At 46.3% G+C, this 17,519-nt stretch overlaps 1 protein-coding gene across 1 annotated transcript in view; it reads right to left on the reverse strand.

Moving 5' to 3' along the window:
• LOC121282962 (GAS2-like protein 2A) overlaps positions 1-446 on the reverse strand; it is a 104,891-nt gene extending 104,445 nt beyond the window's left edge. Inside the window, exon 1 of the mRNA XM_041196808.1 lies at positions 78-446. Within this exon, the coding sequence (XP_041052742.1) occupies positions 78-444 (367 nt within the window). The 5' untranslated portion in view covers positions 445-446. The remainder of the gene's footprint in view (positions 1-77) is intronic.
• Between the last annotated feature and the right edge of the window lie 17,073 nt (positions 447-17,519).

The raw sequence follows: 17,519 nt of genomic DNA on the forward strand, positions 1-17,519 counted from the left end.
CAGGCAACTCTGACTGAAAACAAGCGGTTTGAGTCAGTTAAAATCCAAAGTCAGCGAGGATTCGCCATGCAGCTAACCTTTAATCTCCAGTTCCTTCCGGCACCACTGGATAAAGTTGGAGACGTTGTCCCGGGCCAGGAAGGTGCCAGGCTGGGCACTGGTGGTGTAGGTGACCCCGCCCTGAGGCAGCTTCTGTTTGGACAGCAGCTCGGGGTAATCCCGGGAGAAATCCTGAGCCACCCTGGTCACATTGTTGGCGTGTTGGCACAGCACCCAGCCCGTCTCCAGAACCTCCATGAAACTCTCCAGACCCATCTCCAACCCGTACAGCTCATTCAGCCACTCGGCTAGATCCTCTTTCATGGCGAACAGGTATTCCTCGCTGGATTTAAAGGGACGGATGCTCTTAGCAGTGGCCGATTGGATATTGTGAGTGTTGGCCATGCCTGTGCAACTTGACCAGAATCACAGCATAATCCACTTGAGGAACCTAATCTCCTTGCTTCAACTCCAATCAAACGGCGCCTCACTTGGTGCCTCGGAGACCTTACTTTAATCACAAACTTTCTCCAACGTCTTTCCCTCGGGTGTAGGGGCTGATCCTATAGCCCCCCTGTCGGGGTCGGGGAGAGGCGTTTAAAGGAGTCTCACGCCCTCCTGGACACAGTGTTTACAGTCACATACTTGTGTTTCCTACTGATCCCTCTCCTTAGCGACGGAAAAGGCGTCCCTCCTCCTCCTAATTTAACCACTGCCTGCCCGGGCTGACTGCAAACACAGAGATAAAAACAAAAAAACTGCGGATGCTGGACTCGAACGCAAGTTCTGTCGAAGGGTCATGAGGACTCGAAACGTCAACTCTTTTCTTCTCCGCCGATGCTGCCAGACCTGCTGAGTTTTTCCAGGTAATTCTGTTTTTGTTTTTTTTTCCTTTTTGACTGCAAACACAGCGCTTCCCTTTGATAACCCTGCTTCCTTTCTAGCTGCTCCAGGGCAACTTTCTCTCCCCCCGCAAGCCTTTGGTTACATTCTCTCTCATAAGTTTCTCCCTTTCCCTTCTATAGTCAATTTCCCTCTGTCCTCCTTGTTAAAATATTAACTTTCAATGTATAATGTTTTATAACCCTTAAATAAAGCTGGATGCTGCTCACTAGAAAAATGGGGGGAAATTTTGAGACATCAATAAACTCAAGTCATAAAAAGCCAATTTCATCATGAACAGAACTATGTTGTGTCCAGTGTGAGTTTTGCCTGTCAAACTCCAGTTTGAAGCATTTCGTTACAGGTGCAAAGCCATCCTTTAAAAAGTAGAAAAAGCCAGCCACCTAAAATCTGCCATTTTCTGACCAAACAACAGCAACAATTTGCATTTATATAATGCCTCCAAACAGTAAAACATGTCAAAGCATTATCAAGCTAAACTTGGCATTGTCCCACAAGATGATAGTGAGACAGGTGATTCAAATTTTTGATCAGAAAATCCCTCCTTGTCTTATACGCCGGGTGTAAAAATGAACCACCGGCATGGGTATGTGGTCGCCATTTTGAAATGTCATCAGCGACCGTGCAAAGATGGGCGTGTCTTAAACTCTCATGCATTTCCGCAACACAGCCCATATCGCCTGCTCGTTTCCTCGTGCCCAGTTATAAGATAATGGTAAGTAAAACATGCATTTTTGGGATGGCAAATTGAGGCTGATAACTAATGTGAGTACAGCATGATGTGATTGAAAAGAGGGGTTGAATTATATGCCAAGTATATGCAAAAACATGATTTTGGGGGCTGGAAAATGAAGCTGGCTTATACACCGGGTCGACTTATACACTACAGTTTATGGTAATAACCAACTGGACTTTACATGTTGCAGTGGGGTTCTCCAAGGGTCAATGTTAGGACTACAGCTCTTTTGATAAATATAAATGACTTGGTTTTTTGAATACAGAGTAAAAATTCAAAATTTACCAATGTACCAAACTTGAAGGTATGACAGCCGGTGAGGATGATACCAATCCCCTGCAACAGGACATAGGTCAGATGAAATTTATTACAGAGAATTTTGACGTGATGCATTTTAGCAGAAGGGACTGGGAGCAGCAATGTAAAATTAGTGGCACAGTTCTAAGAAGTGTGCAGGGACAGAGGGAGCTGGGGGTGCATGTGCATCAATCTTTGAAGGTGTCAGGGCATATTGAGAGAGTGGTTAGAAAAACAAATGTGATCTTGGGCTTCCTAAATAGAGGTTTTGATTACAAAGGCAGGGAAGTTGTGCTGATCCTGTATAAAGCTCTGATTAGGTGACAATATTGCACCCAGTTCTGGTCACTGCACTTTAGGAAGGATGTGAGGGTCTTTGAGAGAGTGCAGAAGAGATTTACCAGAATGATCCCGATGATGAGGGATTTTAGATACATGGTTAGGTTGGAGAAGCTGGATCTGTTCTCCTTGGAGCAAAGGAGGTTGAGGGGAGGTTTCATAGAGGTGTACAGGATTGCGATTGGTTTAGATTAGATCGCACAAGAAAAGCTGCCCCCGCTAAGTGATGGTACAAGGACTGGAGGACACTCTTAAGGTAATGGGCAAGATTTTCAGGGTTGTGAAGAATCTTTTTACACAGCAGGTGGTAATGACCTGGAACTTGCTGCCTGTGGAGTTGTGGGAAGCAGAGACGATAATTGATTTCAAAAGGAAATTGGACAGGAACTTGAAGGAAGTAAACTCACAAGTCTAAGGAATAGAGTAAGGGAATGGGCCTGACTGCATTGCTCCAAGGAGAGACAGCATAGACTTGATGGGCCGAATGGCCCTCCTTCTGTGCTTTCATGACTCTGACTCAATGACTCTGGCCCTGTATGGTTAGTTTCTTTCTTTCCCCATGGCTCTGGTTTGGTTCCCTCCCTTTATCAGGTTTTATTTAAACCCTGCTTCCATCTCCAGGTCCCTGATAACTTTCTCTACCTTCCTCAATGCCTGGGCAGTTTCTTTGCCCCCAATCCTCCAGTGCAGAGCTGCAAATGCTTGAAAAATGAAAGGCACCATCTTTGATTTGAATAGTTTCTATTACCATACTAAGCTATTTTGTTCAGTATTCTGAAGTACCAATTCTGATCAGACGGGCTGGCCAGGTGAGGGCCTCCCAGTTTCCAGCACCTCTCCGTGCCCAGTTGCTATGGAGGTACCTGATGTTTTCGTCAACTCATCGCCAAAAAATGCTTTGGCCCCGAGGGCACTTGCCCCTCTCTTCCTCCCTTTTCCCACCCAGTACCTGCCCTAAATCAAGATCAGTGGTCAGGAGTGCTGGGCTCCCCTCATACTTCCATTGCCACTATTACTGGACAAGAATGAAATGGCCTGCAACAGTTCTGCTCATAGACCTAAGTTCCTAAACATTCTGATTCATATTTCAAAAGCTTCAATTATCACATTGCTTTTTGTGGAAGCTTAATGTGCACAAATTGGTTGCTGTGCTGCCTCTAACACAACATTTCAAAAGTAGTTCAAAGCTATCTTCCATACTAGCACTACTGACATGGCTTCCTATTTCCTCATGTGAGGGTTCCTTCCGCTATGGTTGACAGGGCCTTCGAATGCGTCCATCCTCTTTCCCTCTGCATTCACCCTTTACCTCTTTTCACAGGTCCCCTTATCCTCACCTTACACCCTACCAACCTCCACATTCAACAATCATCCTCTGCCATTTCCACCATCTCCAGCGTGATGCCATCACCAAACACATCTTCCCGATCCTCCCCTTTCAGCATTCCAAAGGGTCTGGTCCCTCAATGACCCCCTGGTCCACTCCTCAATCATCCACAGCACTCTCTCCCCATCCTACAGCACCTTCTCATACAAGCGGAATAGATATAACACCTGCCCTTTCACCTCCTCTCTACATATCAGTGGCGTAGTCTGGGAAGAGTGTCCTCTGCAGTCACCGTCACTGTGAAGCAGTCTGGGAAGAGTGTCCTCTGCAGCCACCATCGCTGTGAAGCAGTCTGGGAAGAGTGTCCTCTGCAGTCACTGTTGCCGAGTGGAAAAAAAAAGGGTGACATCACAGGAAAACCCTAAGTTCATTGGTTGATAAGTAATTACTAGTTTGAACTATCTATTCTAAGTTGATTTCAGATTAAAGGTGATTACTGGGGCCCAGGATCGGAGGCCGAATACTTCAGCTTCAACTCAGCAGAGAGAGCAAGTTCCAGTTGATTTTAAAAAGTGTATTTTGAATCTCTATTCTAACTTGCTTTCAAATTAAAGGCAAATAGAGGAAATATTTTACAGATTGATAAACTAAAGCCCAGTGGGAAATTTAAAAACAAATTGAAGAACTAATTAAATAAAATAGGGATGCAGGGCCAGGTGATGTGTTGTAGCTGCATGATGTGGGAGCTGGTGGACCCCATTGTGGTTCCCAGTGACCACATCTGCAGCAAATGTTGGCTGCTTGAGGAACTCTGGCTCAAATTTGATGAGCTGGAGTCTGAGCTTCAGACAGCGTGACACATCAGGGAGGGGGAGAGTACCTGGATGCTGTGTTTCAGGAGGCAGTCACACTGCTTAGATTAACTACCTTAAATTCGGCCAGTGGTCAGGGACAGGAGGGTGTGACTATGAATGAGGCAGGTAGAGGGATCCAGGAAGTAGCACTGCAGGAGTCTTAGCCCTTGCCCTTATCTAACAGGCTCGAGATTCTTGCTCCCTGTGTGTACGAAAGCGGGGACTGTAGGGAGGATGAGCAAACTGACCATAGCACCGTGGTACAGGGAGCCATTCAAGTGGGAGGAGAAAAGAGAAATGTAGTTGTAATCGGGGGTAGTATAGTTAGGGGAATAGATACTGTTCTCTGTAGCCAGGATCAAGAGTCCCGGAGGCTGTGTTGCCTACCTGGTGCCAGGGTTAAAAATATCTCATCTAGGCTGCAGAAGAACTTGGAGTGAGAGGGGAAAGATCCAGTTGTCGTGGTCCACGTAGGTACCAACGATATAGGTAGAATGAGGAAAGAGGTTCTGTTGAGGGAATATAAGCAGCTAGGGGCTAATTTAAAAAGAAGAACCAAAAAGGTAATAATCTCTGGATTACTACCTGAGCTACGAGCTAATTGGCACAGGGTCAATAAGAGGTAAATGCGTGGCTCAAAGATTGGTGTGGGAGAAGTGGGTTTGAATTCACGGGACATTGGCATCAGTACTGGGGAAAGAGGAAGCTATTCCGTTTAGACGGGCTCCACTTGAATCATGCTGGGACCAGTGTCCTAGTGAATCGCATAACTAGGGTCGTAGATAGGGCTTTAAACTAAATAGTGGGGGGGAGGGTTCAGTTGCATGGAAATATAAAAAATCAAACTTTAAGGAGAGGGTCAGGGTGCAGGTTAGAGACAAGGCTGATTGTTACCAAAAAGTGAAAGGAAGGGACAGAGTGTGTGAACGCCATATTGCACCAAAGAATCATATAAGAGTAGGGAAAATTGACAGTAAGACAAATTTAAAGGCTTTGTATCTGAATGCACATAGAATAAAACTAATGAGTTAACAGCACGAATAGAGATAAATAAGTATGATTTGGTGGCGATTACTGAGACGTGGTTATAGGGAGAACAGGTTTGGGAGTTGAATATCCAAGGGTACTCAGTGTTTCGGAAAGATAGGCAGGAAGGAAAAGGAGGTGGTGTAGCTTTGTTAATAAAGGAAGAGATCAGTGCTATAGTGAGGAATGATATAGGCACTGGAGAGCAAGACGTAGAGTCAGTCTGGCTAGAAATAAGAAATAGCAAGGGAAAGAAGTCCCTGGTGGGAGTAATCTATAGGTCCCCAAACAGTAGTTCAGCAGTAGGACACAGTATAAGCCAGGAAATACTGAGAGCATGTAAGAAAAGCACGGCAATAATCATGGGTGATTTTAATATGCATAAACTGGGCTAATCAAATTGGCAAGGGTAGTCCTGAGGGAGATTTCATAGAGTGTATTAGAAATTGTTTCTTGGAGCAATATGTTGTGGAACCAACTAGGGAACAGGCTATTCTGGATTTGGTTTTGTGTAATAAGATGGGATTAATAAATGATCTCATAGTAAAGGATCCTCTAGGGAAGAATGATCATACCATGCTAGAATTTCAAGTTCAGTTTGAGAGTGAGAGTCACACATTAGTGTTCTGGAGATAAACAAAGGTAACTACATTGGCATGAGGGCAGATTTGGCTCTAGTGGACTGGGCAGGAAGACTACAAGGTTGGAAGTTGATGAACAGTGGCAGATATTTAAGGAGATATTCAATTCCTCCCAAGTAAAATATATCCCAATGAGGAAGAAAGATGGTAAGAGGAGGAAAAAAGCATCCATGGCTAAGCAAGGAAGTTAAAGATAACATAAAGGTAAAAACTAAGGCATACCAAATTGCAAAGGTCAGTGGCAGGCTGGAAGATTGGGAAGCTTTTAAAGTTCAACAAAGTTACTAAAAAATAATAAAAAGAGCAAAGGTAAATTATGAAAGAAAACTAACACAAAATGTAAAAACTGATAGCAAAAGCTTCTACAAGTAGATAAAAGGAAAAAGAGTAGCTAAGGTGAATGTTGATCCCTTGGAGGACGAGACTGGGGAGTTAATAGTGCGGAACGCAGAAATGGCAGAGATGCTTAATCAATATTTTGCCTCAGTTTTCATGGTGGAGGACACTAGTATCACCCCAATAGTAACAGGTAGTGCAGAGGGTATAGAGAAGGAGGAACTTAGAACAATCACCATCACTGGAGAAAAAGTACTGAGCAAACTATTGGGATTAAAGGGTGATAAGTCCCCAGGACCTGATGGCCTACATCCCAGCATCTTAAAGGAAGTAGCAGCGGGGATAGTGGATGCATTGGCTATAATATTCCAAAATTCTCTGGTTCACGAAAGGTTCCATTGGATTGGAAAAATACTAATATAACACCCCTATTCAAAAAAGGGGGGAGGCAGAAAGTAGGAAACTATAGACCAGTTAGTTTAATGTCTGTGGTTGGGGAATTGTTGGAATCCATTATTCAGGAAGTAGCAATGGGGCATTTGGAAAGTCAAAATACAATCCAACAGAGTCAGCATGGTTTTATGAAGAGTAAATCATGCTTGGTTAATTTGCTAGAACTCTTTGAAGATGTGACAAGCAAAGTGGATAATGGGGATCCTGTAGATGTAATATATCTGGACTTCCAGAAGACCTTTGATAAGATGCCACACAAAAGATTAATACACGATAAGATCACACAGAATTAGAGGTAATATATTAGCTTGGATAGAGGATTGGCTAACCAACAGAAAGCAGAAAGTTGGGATAAATGGGTCTTTTTCTGGATGGCAAGCTGTAACTAGTGGGTGCCACAGGGTTCGGTCCTTGGGACCCAACTATTTACAATCTGTATTAATGACTTGAATTCAGGGATCAAAGGTACTATAGCTAAATTTGCAGATGACACCAAAATAGGTGGGAAAGTAAGCTGCTATGAAGAAATAAGAAATTTACAAATGGATATGGACAGGTTAGGTGAATGGGCCAAAATTTGGCAGATGGAGTTTAACGTGGATAAGTGTGAGGTTATCTATTTTGGTCAGAAGAATAAGAAGGTGATTTATTAATTAAATGGAGGGAAACTTCAGAATGCTTGAGTGCAGAGGGGTCTGGGTGCATGAATCGCTGAAAGCTATTATGCAGGTACAGCAGGTAATAAGGAAGGCAAATAGAATTTTGGCATTTATTTCTAAAGCAATAGAGCATAAAAGTAGGGCAGTGTTGTTGCAAATGTACAAGACATCAGTGAGACCACACCTGGAGCACTGTGCAGTTTTGATCCCCTTACTTGAGGAAGGATGTAATTGCACTGGAGGCGGTTCAGAGGAGGCTCACTAGATTGTTTCCGGAGATGCGGGGCTTGTCTTATGAGGAGAGATTGAGCAGTTTAGGCCTATACTCACTAGAGTTTAGAAGGATGAGAGGAGAACTAATTGAGGTGTATAAGATGCTAAAAGGGATAAACAAAGTAGACATGGAGTGGATGTTTCCCCTTGTGGGGCATTCTAGAATGAGAGGCCATTGTTTTAGGCTAAGGGGTGGTGGATTTAAATCAGAGATGAGGAGGAATTACTTTTCTCAAAGTGTCATGAATCTGTGGAATTCACTACCTTGGAGTACAATGGGTGCCGGGACACTGAATAAATTTAAGGAGGAGATAGACAGATTTTTAATTAGTAATGGGTTGAAAGTTTATAAGGAGAGGGCAGGAAATTGGAATTGAGGCCGAAATGTGATCAGCCATGATCGTATTGAATGGTGGGACAGGCTCGAGGGGCTGAATTGCCTCCGCCTGCTTCTAATTCTTATGTTCTTATGTTCTTATAGTGGTATTGTCACTGGACTGGTATTCCAGAGATGCAGGGTAATGATCTGGGGATCCAGGTTCGAATCCCACCATGGCAGATGGTGAAATTTGAATTCAATAAAAAATCTGGAATTAAAAGTCTAATGATGACAATGAAACAATTGTCATAAAAACCCACCTGTTTCACTAATGTCCTTTAGGAAAGGAAATCTGCCACCCTTACCTGGTCTGGCCAACCCACAGCAATGTGATTGACTCTTAGAATGCCCTCTGAACAAGGGCAATTAGGGATGGGCAATAAAAGCTGGCCTAGCCAGCGACGTCCTCATCCCATGAATGAATAAATTAAAATTAAATTCTCCATGGCCCCAAACACTCCTTCCAGTGAAACACTGAATTGCTTATACCACTTTCAATTCACCAGATTGTATTCACTGATCACCATGTGGCCTGCTCTACACTGGGGAGACCAAGCCAGGCAGTGTGATCGCTTAGATGGACCCCTCTGTTCTTTCTCAAGTGTGTCTTTAAAGACCATCTGTATTTACAAAGGAAGAAAATGCTACACAGGCCGAAGTGAGAGAGGAAGTAACTGGCACAAAGAATTTACAATTGAGAAGGAGGAGGTGTTAGAAAGACTATCTTTACTTAAAATAGTTAAGGTACCAGGACCGGATGGGATGCATCCAAGGGAACTGAGAGCAGGGATAATAGAAATTGCATAAAAACAAAAAAACTGCGGATGCTGGAAATCCAAAACAAAAACAGAATTACCTGGAAAAACTCAGCAGGTCTGGCAGCATCGGCGGAGAAGAAAAGAGTTGACGTTTCGAGTCCTCATGACCCTTCGACAGAACTTGAGTTCGAGTCCATGAAAGAGTTGAAATATAAGCTGGTTTAAGGTGTGTGTGTGGGGGGCGGAGAGATAGAGAGAGAGAGAGGTGGAGGGGGGGGATGTGGTTGTAGCGACAAACAAGCAGTGATAGAAGCAGATCATCAAAAGATGTCAACGACAATAGTACAATAGAACACATAGGTGTTAAAGTTAAAGTTGGTGATATTATCTAAACGAATGTGCTAATTAAGAATGGATGGTAGGGCACTCAAGGTATAGCTCTAGTGGGGTTTTTTTTTATAATGGAGATAGGTGGGAAAAGGAAAATCTTTATAATTTATTGGGAAAAAAAAAGGAAGGGGGAAACAGAAAGGGGGTGGGGATGGGGGATGGAGCTCACGACCTAAAGTTGTTGAATTCAATATTCAGTCCGGAAGGCTGTAAAGTCCCTAGTCGGAAGATGAGGTGTTGTTCCTCCAGTTTGCGTTGGGCTTCACTGGAACAATGCAGCAAGCCAAGGACAGACATGTGGGCAAGAGAGCAGGGTGGAGTGTTAAAATGGCAAGCGACAGGGAGGTTGGGGTCATTCTTGCGGACAGACCGCAGGTGTTCTGCAAAGCGGTCGCCCAGTTTACGTTTGGTCTCTCCAATGTAGAGGAGACCACATTGGGAGCAATGAATGCAGTAGACTAAGTTAGGGGAAATGCAAGTGAAATGCTGCTTCACTTGAAAGGAGTGTTTGGGTCCTTGGACGGTGAGGAGAGAGGAAGTGAAGGGGCAGGTGTTGCATCTTTTGCGTGGGCATGGGGTTGTGCCATAGGAGGGGGTTGAGGAGTAGGGGGTGATGGAGGAGTGGACCAGGGTGTCCCGGAGGGAGCGATCCCTACGGAATGCCGATAAGGGGGGTGAAGGGAAGATGTGTTTGGTGGTGGCATCATGCTGGAGTTGGCGGAAATGGCGGAGGATGATCCTTTGAATGCGGAGGCTGGTGGGGTGATAAGTGAGGACAAGGGGGACCCTATCATGTTTCTGGGAGGGAGGAGAAGGCGTGAGGGCGGATGCGCGGGAGATGGGCCGAACACGGTTGAGGGCCCTGTCAACGACCGTGGGTGGAAAACCTCGGTTAAGGAAGAAGGAGGACATGTCAGAGGAACTGTTTTTGAATGTAGCATCATCGGAACAGATGCGACGGAGGCGAAGGAACTGAGAGAATGGGATGGAGTCCTTACAGGAAGCGGGGTGTGAGGAGCTGTAGTCGAGATAGCTGTGGGAGTCGGTGGGTTTGTAATGGATATTGATGGACAGTCTATCACCAGAGATTGAGACAGAGAGGTCAAGGAAGGGAAGGGAAGTGTCAGAGATGGACCACGTGAAAATGATGGAGGGGTGGAGATTGGAAGCAAAATTAATAAATTTTTCCAAGTCCTGACGAGAGCATGAAGCGGCACCGAAGTAATCATCGATGTACCGGAGAAAGAGTTGTGGAAGGGGGCCGGAGTAGGACTGCAACAAGGAATGTTCCACATACCCCATAAAGAGACAGGCATAGCTGGGGCCCATGCGGGTACCCATAGCCACACCTTTTATTTGGAGGAAGTGAGAGGAGTTGAAGGAGAAATTGTTCAGCGTGAGAACAAGTTCAGCCAGACGGAGGAGAGTAGTGGTGGATGGGGATTGTTCGGGCCTCTGTTCGAGGAAGAAGCTAAGGGCCCTCAGACCATCCTGGTGGGGGATGGAGGTGTAGACGGATTGGACGTCCATGGTGAGGAGGAAGCGGTAGGGGCCAGGGAACTGGAAATTGTTGATGTGACGTAAGGTGTCCGAGGAATCACGGATGTAGGTGGGAAGGGACTGGACAAGGGGAGAGAGAAGGGAGTCAAGATAACGAGAAATGAGTTCTGTGGGGCAGGAGCAAGCTGAGACGATCGGTCTACCGGGGCAGTTCTGTTTGTGGATTTTGGGTAGGAGATAGAAGCGGGCCGTCCGAGGTTGGGCGACTATCAGGTTGGAAGCTGTGGGAGGGAGATCCCCAGAGGAGATGAGGTCACTGACAGTCCTGGAAACAGTGGCTTGATGTTCAGTGGTGGGGTCATGGTCCAGGGAGAGGTAGGAGGAAGTGTCTGTGAGTTGACGCTCAGCCTCCACGAGGTAGAGGTCAGTGCGCCAGACAACAACAGCACCACCCTTGTCAGCGGGTTTGATGACAATGTCAGGGTTGGACCTGAGAGAATGGAGTGCAGTAAGTTCAGAGAGAGACAGGTTAGAATGGGTGAGAGGAGCAGAGAAATTGAGACGACTAATGTCGCGCCGACAGTTCTCAATGAAAAGATCGAGAGAAGGTAAGAATCCAGAGGGAGGGGTCCAGGTGGAGGGAGAATATTGGAGATGGGTAAAAGGATCCGTTGAACTGGGAGAGGACTCCTGCCCAAAGAAGTGAGCCCGGAGACGAAGACGGCGGAAGAAGAGTTCAGTATCATGCCGAGCCCGAAATTCATTGAGGTGAGGGCGTAAGGGTATGAAACTAAGTCCTTTGCTGAGCACTGAACGTTCAGCATCGGAGAGGGGAAGGTCAGGGGGTATAGTGAATACACGGCTGGGGTTGGGACTGGAAGAAAGGGTGGAGACGGAGGGACAGGCAGGGGTGGAACATGATAGGGTCCCCCTTGTCCTCACTTATCAGCCCACCAGCCTCCGCATTCAAAGGATCATCCTCCGCCATTTCCGCCAACTCCAGCATGATGCCACCACCAAACACATCTTCCCTTCACCCCCCTTATCGGCATTCCGTAGGGATCGCTCCCTCCGGGACACCCTGGTCCACTCCTCCATCACCCCCTACTCCTCAACCCCCTCCTATGGCACAACCCCATGCCCACGCAAAAGATGCAACACCTGCCCCTTCACTTCCTCTCTCCTCACCGTCCAAGGACCCAAACACTCCTTTCAAGTGAAGCAGCATTTCATTTTCATTTCCCCCAACTTAGTCTACTGCATTCGTTGCTCCCAATGTGGTCTCCTCTACATTGGAGAGACCAAACGTAAACTGGGCGACCGCTTTGCAGAACACCTGCGGTCTGTCTGCAAGAATGACCCCAACCTCCCTGTCGCTTGCCATTTTAACACTCCACCCTGCTCTCTTGCCCACATGTCTGTCCTTGGCTTGCTGCATTGTTCCAGTGAAGCCCAACGCAAACTGGAGGAACAACACCTCATCTTCCGACTAGGGACTTTACAGCCTTCCGGACTGAATATTGAATTCAACAACTTTAGGTCGTGAGCTCCCTCCCCCATCCCCACCCCCTTTCTGTTTCCCCCTTCCTTTTTTTTTCCCAATAAATTATAAAGATTTTCCTTTTCCCACCTATCTCCATTTTCAAAAAAAAACCCACTAGAGCTATACCTTGAGTGCCCTACCATCCATTCTTAATTAGCACATTCGTTTAGATAATATCACCAACTTTAACTTTAACACCTATGTGTTCTATTGTACTATTGTCGTTGACATCTTTTGATGATCTGCTTCTATCACTGCTTGTTTGTCCCTACAACCACACCCCACCTCCACCTCTCTCTCTCTCTATCTCTCCGCCCCCACACACACACCTTAAACCAGCTTATATTTCAACTCTTTCCTGGACTCGAACTCAAGTTCTGTCGAAGGGTCATGAGGACTCGAAACGTCAACTCTTTTCTTCTCCGCCGATGCTGCCAGACCTGCTGAGTTTTTCCAGGTAATTCTGTTTTTGTTTTGGATTTCCAGCATCCGCAGTTTTTTTGTTTTTATCTCTGTGTTTAATTGGCTGCCACTGCTCTTCAAGAAATGCCTACCTCCTTGAAGAAGTTCTGTTCCTCTCTGCGACAAGATTTCCGTATCTCTCTGTTGCCTTGTTCACCTTCATTGCTTTCCATTTCCCTCCTAGTGTTTGACAAGTTGTTTACTAAAACCCGCTTTCACAGCCATATCTCCTTTCTCAGTGACTGTCTCCGTCTCTGACTTACCCCATGTGGATTTCAACTGAAATTCCACCCCTCATGTTTCGAACCCACCCAGGATTACAGGTATCTCCGGGACATAAAACGTTTCTCGGACTGCTGTTCCCGTCACATTCTGAAATCCACTCTCAGTGCCATGCGCCGCCATATGAACACACTCGACCTCTCCCTCCAGCAGCACCGCCGTACCATTTTTCAAAGCTGCGCGTGCCCCCAGTTTCATTTTATCCTTCGGCTCATCCGACGCCTCAACAAGAAACTTTTTCTCTTTCTCTCAAGTGCTAAGGAACGCAAGCTCCAACAACTCATCGACACCAACACCCATCTAGGACCCTCCACCCCTGCCTGTCCCTCCGTCCCCACCCTTTCTTCCAGTCCCAACCCCAGCCGTGTATTCACTATACCCCCTGACCTTCCCCTCTCTGATGTTGAACGTTCAGTGCTCAGCAAAGGACTTAGTTTCATACCCTTACGCCCTCACCTCAATGAATTTCGGGCTCGGCATGATACTGAACTCTTCTTCCGCCGTCTTCGTCTCCGGGCTCACTTCTTTGGGCAGGAGTCCTCTCCCAGTTCAACGGATCCTTTTACCCATCTCCAATATTCTCCCTCCACCTGGACCCCTCCCTCTGGATTCTTACCTTCTCTCGATCTTTTCATTGAGAACTGTCGGCGCGACATTAGTCGTCTCAATTTCTCTGCTCCTCTCACCCATTCTAACCTGTCTCTCTCTGAACTTACTGCACTCCATTCTCTCAGGTCCAACCCTGACATTGTCATCAAACCCGCTGACAAGGGTGGTGCTGTTGTTGTCTGGCGCACTGACCTCTACCTCGCGGAGGCTGAGCGTCAACTCGCAGACACTTCCTCCTACCTCTCCCTGGACCATGACCCCACCACTGAACATCAAGCCACTGTTTCCAGGACTGTCAGTGACCTCATCTCCTCTGGGGATCTCCCTCCCACAGCTTCCAACCTGATAGTCGCCCAACCTCGGACGGCCCGCTTCTATCTCCTACCCAAAATCCACAAACAGAACTGCCCCGGTAGACCGATCGTCTCAGCTTGCTCCTGCCCCACAGAACTCATTTCTCGTTATCTTGACTCCCTTCTCTCTCCCCTTGTCCAGTCCCTTCCCACCTACATCCGTGATTCCTCGGACACCTTACGTCACATCAACAATTTCCAGTTCCCTGGCCCCTACCGCTTCCTCCTCACCATGGACGTCCAATCCGTCTACACCTCCATCCCCCACCAGGATGGTCTGAGGGCCCTTAGCTTCTTCCTCGAACAGAGGCCCGAACAATCCCCATCCACCACTACTCTCCTCCGTCTGGCTGAACTTGTTCTCACGCTGAACAATTTCTCCTTCAACTCCTCTCACTTCCTCCAAATAAAAGGTGTGGCTATGGGTACCCGCATGGGCCCCAGCTATGCCTGTCTCTTTATGGGGTATGTGGAACATTCCTTGTTGCAGTCCTACTCCGGCCCCCTTCCACAACTCTTTCTCCGGTACATCGATGATTACTTCGGTGCCGCTTCATGCTCTCGTCAGGACTTGGAAAAATTTATTAATTTTGCTTCCAATCTCCACCCCTCCATCATTTTCACGTGGTCCATCTCTGACACTTCCCTTCCCTTCCTTGACCTCTCTGTCTCAATCTCTGGTGATAGACTGTCCATCAATATCCATTACAAACCCACCGACTCCCACAGCTATCTCGATTACAGCTCCTCACACCCCGCTTCCTGTAAGGACTCCATCCCATTCTCTCAGTTCCTTCGCCTCCGTCGCATCTGTTCCGATGATGCTACATTCAAAAACAGTTCCTCTGACATGTCCTCCTTCTTCCTTAACCGAGGTTTTCCACCCACGGTCGTTGACAGGGCCCTCAACCGTGTCCGGCCCATCTCCCGCGCATCCGCCCTCACGCCTTCTCCTCCCTCCCAGAAACATGATAGGGTCCCCCTTGTCCTCACTTATCACCCCACCAGCCTCCGCATTCAAAGGATCATCCTCCGCCATTTCCGCCAACTCCAGCATGATGCCACCACCAAACACATCTTCCCTTCACCCCCCCTTATCGGCATTCCGTAGGGATCGCTCCCTCCGGGACACCCTGGTCCACTCCTCCATCACCCCCTACTCCTCAACCCCCTCCTATGGCACAACCCCATGCCCACGCAAAAGATGCAACACCTGCCCCTTCACTTCCTCTCTCCTCACCGTCCAAGGACCCAAACACTCCTTTCAAGTGAAGCAGCATTTCACTTGCATTTCCCCCAACTTAGTCTACTGCATTCGTTGCTCCCAATGTGGTCTCCTCTACATTGGAGAGACCAAACGTAAACTGGGCGACCGCTTTGCAGAACACCTGCGGTCTGTCCGCAAGAATGACCCAAACCTCCCTGTCGCTTGCCATTTTAACACTCCACCCTGCTCTCTTGCCCACATGTCTGTCCTTGGCTTGCTGCATTGTTCCAGTGAAGCAAACTGGAGGAACAACACCTCATCTTCCGACTAGGGACTTTATAACCTTCCGGACTGAATATTGAATTCAACAACTTTAGGTCGTGAGCTCCCTCCCCCATCCCCACCCCCTTTCTGTTTCCCCCTTCCTTTTTTTTTCCCAATAAATTATAAAGATTTTCCTTTTCCCACCTACCTCCATTATAAAAAAAAACCCCACTAGAGCTATACCTTGAGTGCCCTACCATCCATTCTTAATTAGCACATTCGTTTAGATAATATCACCAACTTTAACTTTAATACCTATGTGTTCTATTGTACTATTGTCGTTGACATCTTTTGATGATCTGCTTCTATCACTGCTTGTTTGTCCCTACAACCACACCCCCCCTCCACCTCTCTCTCTCTCTATCTCTCCGCCCCCCCACACACACACCTTAAACCAGCTTATATTTCAACTCTTTCCTGGACTCGAACTCAAGTTCTGTTGAAGGGTCATGAGGACTCGAAACGTCAACTCTTTTCTTCTCCGCCGATGCTGCCAGACCTGCTGAGTTTTTCCAGGTAATTCTGTTTTTGTAATAGAAATTGCAGACTGATATAACCTTCCAGTCTTCCTTAGACACAGGGGTGGTGCCGGAGAACTGGAGAACTGCGAATGTTACACCCTTGTGTTCAAAAAGGGGTGCAAGGATAAAGCTGGCAACTACACGTCAGTCAGTTTGACCTCAGTGGTAGGGAAACTTCTGAAAACTATAGTTTGCGACAAAATCAATGGTCACTTAGACAAGTGCAGGATAATTAAGGAAAGCCAGCATGGATTCATGGATTCATTAAGGGAAAGTCATGTTTAACTAACTTGCTGGAGTTTTTTGAGGAGGTAACAGAGAAGGTTGATAAGGGCAATGCTGTTGATGTGGTGTATATGGATTTTCAAAAGGCATTTGATACAGTGTTACACAACAGACTTGTGAGCAAAATTCTAGCTCATGGAATAAAAGGGTAAGTAAGTACTTGGATAAGAAATTGACTGAGTGACAGGAAACAGAGCAATGATAAATGATTTTTTTATCAGATTGGAGGAAGGTTTGTAGTGGAGTTCCCCAGCGGTCAATGTTGGAACCCTTGCTCTTCCTGATATATATTAATGACCTTGATTTGGTGTTCAGGGCATGATTTCAAAATTTGCAGATGTTACAAAGATTGGAAACATTGTCAACTGTGATGAGGATAATGTTGAACTTCAAAAGAACTTAGACATGTTGGTGGATTGGGCAGGCAAATGGCAGGTGAAGTTCAATGCAGAGAAGTGTGTGGTGATTCATTTTGGCAGGAAAGATATAGTGCAACAGTATAAAATAAAGGGAGAAACTCTAAAGGAAGTGCAGGAATAGAGGGACCTTGGTGTATATGTACCTTGGTGTATAAGCCATTGAATGTGGCAATGCATATTGAGAGATCAGTTAATAAAGCATATAGTATCTTAGGTTTTATTAATAGGGGCATTGAGTACAAGAGTAAGGAGGTCATGTTGAACTTGTATAAGACACTAGTTAGGCCTCATTTGGTGTACTGCATCCAGTCCTGGGCACCATGCTTGAGGAAGGATGTGAAGGCATTGGAGAGAGTACAGAGGAGATTCACAAGAATGGTTCCAGGGATAAAGAACTGTGAGGATAGCTATGAGGATAGATTGGAAAGGTTGGGACTCTTTTCCTTGGGGAAAAGAAGGCCAAGAGGAGATTTGATTCAGGATCCTGAGGTGTATGTACAGGGTAAATAGTGAGAAACTGTTCCCACTCAAGAGAGCGTCAGAAACTAGAGGGCACATGTTCCAAATAATTGGCAAAAGGAGTAAAAGTGATGTGAGGAAAATG

This window comes from Carcharodon carcharias, chromosome 10 (genome assembly GCF_017639515.1).
Source record: "Carcharodon carcharias isolate sCarCar2 chromosome 10, sCarCar2.pri, whole genome shotgun sequence".
In the NCBI taxonomy this organism is placed as follows: Eukaryota; Metazoa; Chordata; class Chondrichthyes; order Lamniformes; family Lamnidae; genus Carcharodon; species Carcharodon carcharias.